Genomic DNA, 12,917 nt, shown 5'->3' with positions numbered 1-12,917 from the left:
TTAGAACCAATCACGAGCCGTCATTGACGTCAATTCTCCTCGTTCTGACATGTGAGCCGTAACCCCTGGCAACCTTAAAGGAGCCCGCACGGAAATCGTGACGTCAAGGAAATAGTTTTGAATCTGTTGAATCAATTGATTTCAGATTGAACATTGTTGCAGCAGGAATTCCCCGCAGCCCTTATGAATGTTAGATGCGTTAACTCAGTGCAGTGAGCATGCATTTCTTCCAGATTCCCTGATGAAGATATTTTTGGGACCAAAATATAAATCTCGGAGGGAACATGTAGAAAGTCTACACTGGGTTCCCCATATAAGTAAATTCACACATGGGAACATCAGCTACTATTCTGATATAGTTATGGTGAAATGCTTTTCATAATTGTATTACTTTGTTGTCATCTATCCTTTGGTTTGCTCGCTGTTGTTGTTGCGCTGCACGGGCGGGCAGTAAAAAAAGCTTGATACGTATTTTATCCAATGAAATTATCAAAACAATTCCTCGTGACAAGAGTGAAAGTACGATTGGCCAATCAACACAGGTTTCTCTAAATGGGCGGTTCCAATTTGATCGACTGGCATGAAGATCAATCAATCAGAGGCTCTCAACAACTCGACCAATAGAAATGGCGGAGAGGAGGTCTTGACCTGTTACCGTCAGCCAATAGCAACGCGCCTCAGTGTGACGCATCCTCCCATCAGCTGTTTTTGTTTTGCTGTCTGAATATTGGAAGTTAATAACATAATAATAACAGTATCGCGTGACTAAAGTGAATCGATTCATTAAGGCGGTGTATCTCTCTTTATCCCCTGTCCGGGTCGGTGATAGTTCAGTCGGTGCCACATGTTTTCCATCTGAGCCAGCCCGTCCGGACATTCCTCCCTCCAGAGTGTGAGCGTGGCGCTTGGAGTCGGGCAGCAGAGGAGGGGAGCGGGTTTCGGCAGGGATCGATCCGAACCCGAGGCCTCCGACCTCGGCCAGAGAGAGAAGGGAGGTTTCATCGGCGGCCGGGATGGAGTCCCAGGAGACACCGGACGGCCCCGGAGGACACCGAGGCTTGATCTGCGCCTCGTTCAACCAGGACACCACGTAAGCGACCTGCGGGCTCGGGCCAGCCTGAACTCAAATCTCCTTGATGCACCTGACTGTTGCATAATTTTCCAAGCGCAATCATTTCCCCGTATGCTTTCATTTTCTGGTACTTTGTAATTGTGCCAACGAGTAGGAGGCAGCCGTGTGTGTAGATTGGCACCGCAAAACCAAACCGAAAGCGTGTCCACGTCTCATGAAAAGTTCTAGACTGGGCCCATACCAGCTGAGAGTGAAGTAGGCCACTGTGTTAATCTTCAAGGCCTATTGCATATTAAACTAGACAGTTGTTGGACAAACTTCTGGCCGTTGTGTGATATCCCAGTTGATTGTTGTATAATCAGACACAACTTATCCAATTTTGATTCTATTATACTTTGTCACTTATAAACCATTACGCTTAATAGCGGACGTGTAGGGCAGTTTTCTAAGGTTATATACTATTATTGAAGGCAACTTTGCAAGTGATTGAAGCCCTCAAAATAGCACAAAATGGCTGTGTCCCTTTATGACTCCCTAATAGCTACTGTAAGACCTTTCACACCTTTGCTGTGGGCTTCCATTGGTCCAGGTCTAGGCTGCACCAGATGGATTAATAAAGTGAGTTAACAGACAAATGCAGCAGAACTCATTGACTTGTTCAGTTGGAGGTGTGTTTCCTTACATAAACATCTCATCTGCCTCTGATTGTAAAACTAACCAGGTGGGCAAACAGTCACCCCAGGCCTTCTTATCCCTTTTCCATCCTGTTGCTTTCATCCTCAGCCATGATAAGATAAGACAAACCTTTTTTTTTTTTTTTGACAATAAACAGACTTTAATTGAGAGTGAGTTATGGCTGTGTTCTCTAAACAAGATAAAACAGTCTAATAAAGACACAAAGGCTCTTCAGATGAGATGAAGCCTGTATCAGACCTGTTAACTGCCTCCAGCTCGGCAGTACGTTTGTATTATGGCCACACATCGGCTTCATGCAGCTGCTGCTTATCACCAAAGATGGTTGAGTTATCAGCGGAGCAGTAAAGAAGTCACCTGACCTCGCTCACCTCAGCTCGTACTGTACTGACCATACAAAGCACAGCCACACTGGATCCTTAATATTCCCCCTCCATGGCTATTTATAGTCGCAGGGCCAGCGGCACATGGCATGGATTCATTTTATTTCACTTCCTGGTCAGTGCAGCTGTGTACTTGTGAGTGTGAGTGTGTGTGTGTGTGTGTGTGTGTACTACACTCCACTCAAGACAAAGTGACAAACACAAAGAGACTTAAGATATTCTGTGTTTTAAAGACAAACACTGTATGTCTTCAGTTTAAGTCTGAAGATGTCTTTAAACACACAGAAATGTTTCCAGACATCTTGTTTTCGGTTATTAAGATTTACATGGTGATGACTGGGTATAAGTGTCTGTGTGTGTATGTGAATTGGGATATCTGAATACAAATACTCCTATGTTTTACATTAGAAAGCTGTCCCTTTAAACCAAATCCGATGACTTTAGTGGTTTCGGATTGTTCTGCCAATAACAAAACAGTGATTTGTTCTAGGCCTAGCTTACTGGGACAATAGTAGACTTAATGTGCATCCCAATGGTAGGGTTGATGATATGGTAATAGTGTGTGTGTGTGTGTGTGTGTGTGTGAGAGAGAGTGTGTGTGTGTGTTTCTGCATGACATTGCAGAGGATACTGGGCATACTGGACGACAAATAAAATTGTATTTCACCAGATTACATGCAATACAATTTAAGGATGACATAAAAAAAATCATTGTGATTGAAAAATGTAATTACAGTGTTATAAAGGAGCTTTATTGTGGATAAGTCTGGTAAGCTTGCCTCTCTGTGTGTCTTAGTTCTCTGTCAGTGGGAACCAAGGCAGGCTACCGGCTCTTCTCAGTCACCGCTGTGGACAAAATGGACTGCATCCATGAGGGAGGTAAGAGGGAAACAAAGTGAAGTACAAGTCTTAAAATAGGCCATCCATATAGGGCTGCAACTGACGATTATTTTCATTGTCGATTAATCTGTCGATTATTTTCTCGATTAATCGATTAGTTGTTTGATCTATAAAATGTCAGATCTATAAAATGTTTCCCAAAGACCAAGATGACGTCCTCAAATGTCTTGTTTTGTCCACAACCCAAAGATATTCAGTTTACTGTCATAGAAGAGTAAAGAAACCAGAAAATATTCACACAGAAGCTGGAATCAGAGAATTTTGACTTATTTTTCTTTAAAAATTACTCAAACCAATTAATCGATTACCAAAATAGTTGGCGATTCATTTAATAGTTGACAACTAATCGATTAATCGATTAATCGTTGCAGCTCTACATCCATATACATTGTAGTGTAAGAGAACAGTTCCCATACCAAGCCACAGTTACAATGCACAATTTGTCTGTATGTCTGCCTAACTCCATAGACTTACATAGTGTATATCATATATAAAAACAGGCATACATACCGCACACGGTCACACAGCAGCATTCCCCTTTAAGGTGACATAACTTTGGAGTGTCAGGAGTCAAAACTGTTTTGTTAAGCTGTGGTCAGGCTCACCTTGGTTATACAAAGTGTCCAGGTGCTCAGACAGGCCACAGCATGTTTGCTTTGCTGCTTCACACATACAGCAGGTAAACATTGTCTAATCCTTAGTAGCTGCAATGAAAGAGAGATATTCTGGAGTCAGTTGGGGGAAGTTAGAGCTCGGTGCTGTGCTCTTTCTCTGGAGGCAGCTTCAAAGTGGGTTGGTCCGTTAGCAAAAGCCAGACTATGATAGCAGTAATGCCATTGTTATGAGTCAAAGTACTGGACAAATGGGCAGAAATACCATCCTTATCTACAGTATTTTATCTCAGTTTCATATCATATCGTAAGGCATGTAAGCGGGTAGTCGATATAGAAAAGACTCAGTAGTCTATAGCAGTCTGCGGGAGTCTTTTCTATATTGATTGTACATTTTTCCTCCTATGTACCTGCTGTCTATCTATTCTACAGGTGTGCAAAAGTACCTTTTTTCATATAAGTGGGTCGTAACATTTTTCTCTGGCTATGTAATTAAGGTGTAGGAAATGGTGTAAGAATTTGACAACACAATATACACATCTGAGGTTATGTTTAGCTAAGTTTTTATAGCTTTTCTGAAGACTAGTATCCACCAGTATCCATGACTTTTTCTCCCTGCTCCCCCTCCCAGTAGAGTGTCCGGATGTGTATATAGTGGAGCGGCTGTTCTCCAGCAGTCTGGTGGTGGTGGTCAGTCTGTCCATGCCGCGGCGAATGAACGTCTACCACTTCAAGAAGGGGACGGAGATATGCAACTACAGCTACTCCAACAACATCCTGTCCGTCAGGCTCAACAGACAGGTGAGAAACGGACGCACAGTGGAGAAATCCATCTGCATCTTCTGGTTTGCGCTCTCACAGATATTGTTTATGCTGATCTCTCACTCTGTCACTCTGTGTTTTTTTTGTATTTTGTCCCCGTACGTCTCTGCCCGTCACTGTCATCGTCCCTCAGCGGCTGGTCGTCTGCCTGGAAGAGTCCATCTACATCCACAATATCAAAGACATGAAACTGCTCAAGACGCTGCTCAACACACCCACCAACCCCTCAGGTACACCCAGGCTGTCACACACACACACACACACACATATATACTGTATATACTGCATATACACACAAACTTTCAAACTGAAAGAAATACTTAATTTCCCCATAATTTTCCATCATACCAATAAATTCTGACCAAAAACCAATGCATACTCAAAAATATCAACCCCAAAAGCACCCAAGGCATGTCTTTTTCATCATATTCATACTCATTCTGTAATAAGTATATATTTGTATATATTTAATTCTCAGTTTATCCATGACATCACAACTTTCACTATAGACAGGCAGCTGCAGCCAAAGAGTTAACAAGAAAGCGCTGAAGCAACGGCCAAGGAAGCATCAAACCTGTACGAGAGGCATGGCATGACTTTAGATTTTCAACATATTGATTGCTTAATATGTTGCTCAATGTGTCCATTGGCTCTATAGGACTGTATTGGAGAGCTGTGCAGCCAGACAAGCAACATGTAAGAACAGGCCCGGATAAACAGTGTGGTGCCCTCGGGTGACCTCACTTGAAGTGCCCCCCTCCTTCCACTTTACATGCAAAAAAGTTAAATTTACCATGGCAATAAAGATCATAAATTTACATTAACTTAAACTATACAGGCTCAACACACATATTACAGACAAATATAAGACAATGTACTAACCAACAAATTACTTTACACCATAGATTGACTACAAATGCCATTTTAGGCTTTACACACAGAGCTATACTGTATCAAATTTGAATGCAACTCACATCAAAGACATCATGTTAAAAATCATTGTTTCGAACATTTTCAAAGGCCTGAATGAAGACTAAATGCCAAGCCATTACAGAGCATGTCAAAAAAAAATCATAAAACAAAAAAGAAATTATTACAGACATCTGATGCAACTTCAGCACTACGGACAAGGCCCCACATACCACCAAATAAGGCAAGCTCAATGACAAGCAGTCACTTCAGGTGAGGTGATGTGACAGTGGGAACTGCAGAAGGTGAAAGGAGCAGCACATAATGCCATGCGTAGGCTATAAGAAATTATGGTTGCTATAAGCATCACAAACCGCACATCCAGTTCAAAGAGAAAACCTTTCCACAAGCATCAACTCGACTAGTTTGTTCTTCACTCTTTTAAGTTGTGAAAAAGATCTCTCACCCTTACAGTTAGTAACAGGCAGGTTAAGAAAAGCCTGACTGCGGTGAACACACTTGGGAAAGTAGTTTTCAGCCTACTTTTTCGCAGCAGCTCTTTCGGTGAACGGCTTTTCTCTTACCGCACAAAATGCTTGAACTGGACAAATTCAAATGTGATGGGGAGGTGGGGGGGGGGGGCACCTACACACCAACCTACACACCAACCACCAACCACAGCCAAAAGGTTAATTTTGGCTGTGTATGCATTCCTGCCAGAGAGTAACATAGTATAAAGAAAATATGATGACTGATTGCGGTTTGAATGCTGTGATGCCCCCCAACAAGACAAATTATACGGATGCCATATATGGATAATCCGGCCCAGTGTAAGAAGCTCAGTAGTGAAGCAAGTGACAAGATTTTGGTCAGAATCAATCCGTATGATGGCAAAAGATAGGAAAATAGAGCCTAGGTTGAAAATTGACGGTGTTATGCTTTAACTGAGTTGTAAAGTATTATCCTTTCTACCCTCCTGTAGGTCTCTGCGCTCTCTCTGTCAACCACAGTAACTCCTACCTGGCGTACCCCGGCAACGCCACCATCGGAGAGATCACGGTCTACGATGCCAACAACCTGGTGAGGCCGCAGTAAACTCTCCCATAGCAACGGCAGAAACATGGCAGCATTGTCAGATCTCTCGCTCATCCACGGTGGGGGGGGGGGGGGGGCAGTCTGGTGTTTGTGCCGATGTCATTAGAAAGCGTTTGTTGTCCCTCAGAGCACCGTGACACTGATCCAAGCCCATGACAGCCCGCTGGCAGCGCTCAGCTTCAACGCCTCTGGCACCAAACTGGCCAGCGCTTCAGAGAAGGTGAGCACTCATTCCTCTCTCTCTCTCTTTCTCTCTCTCTCTCTCTCTCTCCCTCTGTCTCTCTCTCTCACATCCGTTTCATTCCTCCCTCTCTTTTATGTATCACCTGTCAGTCTCTGTCTGACCCTCTTCTCCTCTCCAGGGAACTGTAATCAGAGTCTTCACCATTCCTGAAGGACAGAAACTGTTTGAATTCCGAAGAGGGATGAAGAGGTTAGTAGGCACATACACTAATAAATCCCTATTATTACTAGTTTTTTATTTTTGCTAAAATAAGACATTTACGGTGTATCTTAACCTTGTTGTCCCTCTCTGTCTGGCGTGTGTGTGTGTGTGTCAGATATGTTAGCATCAGTTCATTGTCCTTCAGTGCGGATGCCCAGTTCCTGTGTGCTTCCAGCAACACTGAGACGGTCCATATCTTCAAATTGGAGCAGCATAGCCCCAGGTAAACACACACACCACACACACACACACACACACTCACACACACACACACACACACACACACACATACACACAAGAAGAAGAAGTAGAACAGCGCCCTCTTCCTGTTTTGTGTTCCTGTTTTCTGTTTTAAACTTCTCAGCAAGGCTCTCATTTGTTTACAGTAATTATACAAATGTCTCAAACTCAGTGTGGTAATGGTTTACTGATGTTAACCAATAACCTTTAACCACGGCCCCTGTTCCACCTCCTCCCAGTCGAGAGGAGGAGTCTCCCACATGGTCGGCGTACGTGGGGAAGATGTTCACGGCGGCCAGCACCTACCTGCCCACCCAGGTGTCAGACATGATGCACCAGGACAGAGCCTTCGCCACCGTGCGACTCAACATGTTCGGCCTGAAGAACATCTGCGCCCTGGCCACGTAAGACAGAGAGAGAGCGAGAGAGAGAGAGAGAGAGAGAGAGAGAGAGAGAGAGAGAGAGAGAGAGAGAGAGAGAGAGAGAGAGCGAGAGAGAGGAGAGAGAGAGAGAGAGAGAGAGAGAGAGAGAGAGAGGCAGAGGCAAGGGATTTTCAATAAAGTGTGTATGTGTGTATGTTTTCCCACACTTAATTCAGGAGCTGTTTTGTTGTGTGTGCTGCTTGTCAGGATTCAGAAGCTCCCTCGCCTGCTGGTGGCGTCTTCAGATGGTCATCTCTACATCTATAATGTGGATCCACAGGATGGAGGGGAGTGTGTCCTGGTCCAAAAACACAGGTGTGTGTGTGTGTGTGTGTGTGTTAGTGGGAGGAAACCTGTATGTATATATGTTTTTATCCCAATGCATTAAAGCTGCACTAGGTAACTTCACATGTCGGCGGCTCCAAATGGCAGCGAGAGGTAATTGTTTGAATTTTTTTTACTTCACTACCCAGAAATCTTGACAAGAAAACTGCACACACAAAAACATAAAATTAATCTCCAGTACTCAAATTGTATTTTTACTGGAAATATAATATTCTATTGCTTCACTGAGGGTGACTGAAAATAAGAAAAGTGATATAATACCAAAACACTATGATAATGTGTTAATGCAAGACCCCAATTACCATTCCAATGAGCACTATTATTTTCTTTTTTATTCATTTTATGTAATTATTTATACTTATTTTGTATGATTTTTATCTAATTCTTTATGTAATCTTAATCCAGTGACCATACCTGACCCCAGAATTTAATTTGGGCAAATAGGGTGAATATATGGAGTCTCAGTGAGTGGAGATGGGCACTTTGTGATGTAGCCTGATAAGACGGGTGTATTTTGCCTGTGTGCCCGCAGGCTGTTCGACACCGACGAGGAGCCGGTGGAGCAGAGGGAAGAGGAGAAAGCGGAGGATGTCCTGCCCCAACCGGCCAACCAATCATACGCTGCCACTGTGGCTCTCCCTTCAACCCCACCCTCCTCCACCACGCTCATGGGTAAGATACACCTGGAAATGATAAAAAAAGAATGATTAAAAACCTTCCCAAGCTTCAGCACTGACACTGAGAAGGGGATAAGTAATTCTACCTGAATGCCACCTTTGTCCACTGGGAACCTCTGTTGTAGGTAGTTGTACTGCATGTCAATCAAAAACCTCAGCAAGACACCACAGTACATCCTTACCAATAAAAATTATGAAAACAAGAAAAAGAAGTAGGTGCTAGGAAGTAGGGATGGGACGATCTGCTTGTCTCACGATGCGATTCGAGACATGATATGGGGTTTAGGGATTCGATACAAACACGATACGATGTAATAAAAAATAAAAGTTCAATGACAACAAAGTCTGACTGTGCAGAATTATGTTTATTTCTAAGCCACCAATCTTTCTAGCGATGGCATTGGCTTGCTAGAATGTAAACAACAATTTAAAAATGTCATTACAAAGTGTAAATAATATAATTTGGATGGAGAGTTTGTGAAATTGTGATGGCCAAGCCGTCTCATTTGTGATTACTACAGTAGAATTAAATATAGCTAATATAGCGATTCATTTTTCTGCCCCGCAATACGTATAGTCACACGTTGTATTGTGATATATTGAATTTCGATATATACATATCATCCCATCTACTAGAAAGAGAAGTTCTCAGTGGACAAAGAGGGGGTTTCGGTAGCAAGGGCCAAAAAAATTGAATACTTAAGAACCTTTTGTCTGTATTTAGTCTTGTCAATCAACCACCTCTCTCTGTTTTGCTTCTTTCCAACTCTCTCCCTCTCCCTCTGTCTCTCTCTCTCTCCCCCTCTCTCTCTTCCCAGGATACTCGGAGGACGGCGGCGCTCAGAAGGGCGAGGTCATCCCAGAGCACGAATTCGCCGAGGGCCCCGTCTGTCTAGATGACGAGAACGAGTTCCCTCCAGTCGGCAACCAGAGTAACTGACCACCCCCTAACCCCCACCCCCCACCCCCCCTTCAGCAAAACAATCAGTCTTGTTTGTTTCAAGCTGGGAGGAAGGGACAAAAATATTCCAGACATTTTGCCCCCGCCCGCCTCCACATGTACCCCTGCTGGCCTAGGGTCAAAACCTGCCAGTCTCTTCTGTATTCTGTGTCCCTCTCATCTTTTTTTTTATATTGAATAAAGACAAAAAAAAGAAACACTAAAAAGGAGTGGAAAGTCCGCTCCCAGTTAAAAAAAAAAAAAAAAATCCCCAGCTCTTTCCCTCATGTCCTGTGAATCAATCAGATGAAGAGACTACATTGCATCTCTAGACATTTAAAGGAAGATTCCTACTGTCAACTCCCACATGACAGTCACGCCATAGACAACAGTGTTACACTTATTTGTATAAAACTATGACTGTGTCCAGCTAGATTTCTCATCTATCCACTGCAAATCCTCAACTCCCCCTGACGACACCCTCCTCTACATCATTATCCCACACTGTTGTCGTGGTAGCAGCCAGACGAACGTGATCGGTCCAGCAGACGATGATCCAGCTGCACTCACCTGTAAACTGGCTTCCACTTACAGTAGAGGAGAAGACAGGCGGGTCTGACCTGCAGCCTTGTAGAATAACCAGGGACCGGATTCACAAAAGTCCTCTTGAGATAGAAGGTTCCGAAGAAGACGTTTTAGGAAGTTCTTAGGAAAGCCCTCAAGTGCAATTCCTCAATATTTTCTTAAGATTAGTTTCATCTCTTTCTCTTTCTGAGATGGGGCCTGCCTTGCAACCGTGGTGTAAACTAGTGTAAAAGGAGGATTTTCCTCCCAAGCTGCAACCCATAGTACTGCCATCTAGAAGACAATTTGGGAATTATTTAGGGTGGCAATATTTATGGTTTACTTAAATAAGTAGGCTAACTTTAACTATAGGAAAAGGCTCAGACACTGGTTACTGCCTTTTGGCTAAAAGCCTGTCTAATTTGCTAGCTTCTTCTAATGAGACATGACACATAAGATATACAAATAAAAACAGTGACGAGCTCAGCTTAACAATAAAATGTTAAGCTTAAAATATAATAACTACTTCTAAAAGTGTAAAATGTGTTTAAATTAATGAATTTAGAGGCTTACCTGTGACAATTTTAAGACAAGTGGAAGGTTTTCTTAAAGTTAAGAAAAAAATGTAAGAACAAATAAAGAATCCCACTAATTTGTAAGCTTTATTTAGTAGGTAAAATAACAAAAAAAATTCCTCTTAAGGTTTTGTGAGTCCGGCCTCTGGTTTCCACTGACAGCGGAGGAGATGACAGGCGGGTCTGACCTGCAGCCCTTTAATTATGACCAGGCTGATGCGAGCTACGTAGTTTTCTACAGATACTGGTAGTGATTCAGGGAGACTTCTTCTCTTACAATACATGTAACGTTATTTGAAAATGGAAATGGATAAAATCACTCAAAAGTGTGTAAAGACAACACTATAACAAAGCTGTTTGGAAAAGCAACGGATGAGACCACAGACTGTTTTGGGAGCGAATCGATGGGCATTAACTGTCACACCTCAAGAGAGAGAGAGAGAGAGGGGCAGTGGTTTGTGTAAGAAGGAGAGGACATTGTCAGTGTGAAACACTATTTAAGTCATGACGCACAGTGTAAGTATTATATGACTTGCAGAAGCAGCTGTGATACCAGTTATGGTAGAGTGTCACCAATGTAACCTGATAATATTATATCTGGAAGAGTTGGCTGTAAAAGTCAGGTAGGAGGAGCGGCCAGCAACTGAAATGTGAATTACTTGATATGGAGCTGTGCATAAGAAAGTTAAAGGTCCTGTCAGTGATATCATTAAGACCTTTTATTTACTATATGATGTTGAATATGTTAACAATTAATTCATAGACATTTTCACTTTGAAACATGATGTACTAAATATTCTTTTGGAATATGTTTAAGTATTACACATCAACGCATTGACCTACCATGCGTACATAAATATTGAGGATTTTTACTGTGTGTATAATGTGTATATAATACATTTATATATAGTACTATTGTAAACAGTAACATGGTAATATCATTTGACTGATTTGCCAAAAGGTGGCGCTGTTAGGGCAGCCTTACTCTGCATTGAGCTGTTGAATACTTGATGATTTGAGCCAGAGACACATTAAAGCTGATATTGTCAATCGATCTCTACTTCTGCTGCAGTGTGTAGTTTTGGTCAAAAAGAAAAAAAACAAAAATCATTTGCAAATGTTTAGAACTTGTATCAAAACTCATATTCAAAAAACCTTACATTTCAAAGCACATGATGGTACTTTGCATAGTAAATTTGGTGACAGTGTAGTATAGATTCTGTACTTAAACATTATGTCCTTTTTGGATATTTCAGAGATTCAAATTTCTTCCCTGAAACTTAAACGATACAATAATAAAACATTTAAGGTATGGATATTACTGTTTAAAACTCTTCCATGTGGAGAGGCTCTGGTCTATTGCCATTATCTCCTCAGATGTAGCAATATTCCTGATGGTGATCAGGTGATCATACATGATCACTGCAACAGGAATGTTTTGTTGCATATGTTGTCAGGGCGCTGAGGCTCTGATCCCTGCACTCCTTGTTTTTGGTTGTGTTCATTGTAAGTAGCTCTATTGTATGTAGACTATCAGCTAAATGCTTATAATGTAAATGTACATATTGATTCTGTCCCCCAACACGGTTCACATTGTGGGAACTGTACAGTAGATGGTAGAGATACGGATAATACACATTACAAAGAAGACAAGACAAACCATCAACATCAACAATACACATGGCTTTGAAATGATGATATACTGCAACAAATTAATCCATTAACAATACAGAAAAGTATGTACAGGTACAAATCAGGGTTGGGGTCAATACATGAATGAACTCATCAATTCCAATTCAACTGAGGAACTGGAATTTGAAAAAAAAAAAAAAAAAAAAGATCTACAGGAAACAGAATTGGAATTGAATTAGAATTTCAGGAAGTTCAATTTAATTCAATGAAATTCTGTGAAATTCCATGTTTTTTTGTTTCTTCTTACCACATACAGTATATGAGATGAGATTACATGTAGTGTTATACAGTATATTATCAATACTGAAAATCATAAAATGTTAAAGGAACCTTTCAGGTGCATAACGTAATCGTATGATTGAATGTATTTGATCTGTTTAATTGTCTTTTATTTGATTCATAATGTTCGATTGATAATGTTTAGCAAGTCAAGACAGCAGATTCTGTTAGAAGTGGAATTTCATGGAATTTTCATGGAATTTAACGGAACTCCAGGAACTGAACTGGAATTTATCATGCATTCTCAATTCAA

General features: G+C 41.7%; 1 protein-coding gene across 1 annotated transcript; it reads left to right on the top strand.

Annotated features, from left to right (window-relative positions):
- Positions 1 to 745: 745 nt before the first annotated feature.
- Positions 746 to 11,751, top strand: LOC139666893 (WD repeat domain phosphoinositide-interacting protein 1-like). The gene is made up of 12 exons (XM_071546235.1): positions 746 to 1,090; positions 2,945 to 3,027; positions 4,291 to 4,460; positions 4,615 to 4,711; positions 6,373 to 6,470; positions 6,613 to 6,705; positions 6,848 to 6,918; positions 7,046 to 7,153; positions 7,410 to 7,574; positions 7,800 to 7,907; positions 8,470 to 8,609; positions 9,433 to 11,751. Exons 1-12 carry the CDS (start codon positions 1,014 to 1,016, stop codon positions 9,552 to 9,554), a joined length of 1,332 nt encoding a protein of 443 aa, XP_071402336.1. The 5' UTR covers positions 746 to 1,013; the 3' UTR covers positions 9,555 to 11,751.
- Positions 11,752 to 12,917: the final 1,166 nt, after the last annotated feature.

Source organism: Centroberyx affinis, unplaced genomic scaffold (genome assembly GCF_046629955.1).
Source record: "Centroberyx affinis isolate AG114_WGS23_722 - 3 ecotype Tasmania unplaced genomic scaffold, CSIRO-AGI_Caff_v1 ptg005190l_1, whole genome shotgun sequence".
Taxonomy (NCBI): domain Eukaryota; kingdom Metazoa; phylum Chordata; class Actinopteri; order Beryciformes; family Berycidae; genus Centroberyx; species Centroberyx affinis.
The sequence above is the reverse complement of the archived record's forward strand: the minus strand, read 5'-3'. Positions and strand labels throughout refer to the sequence as shown.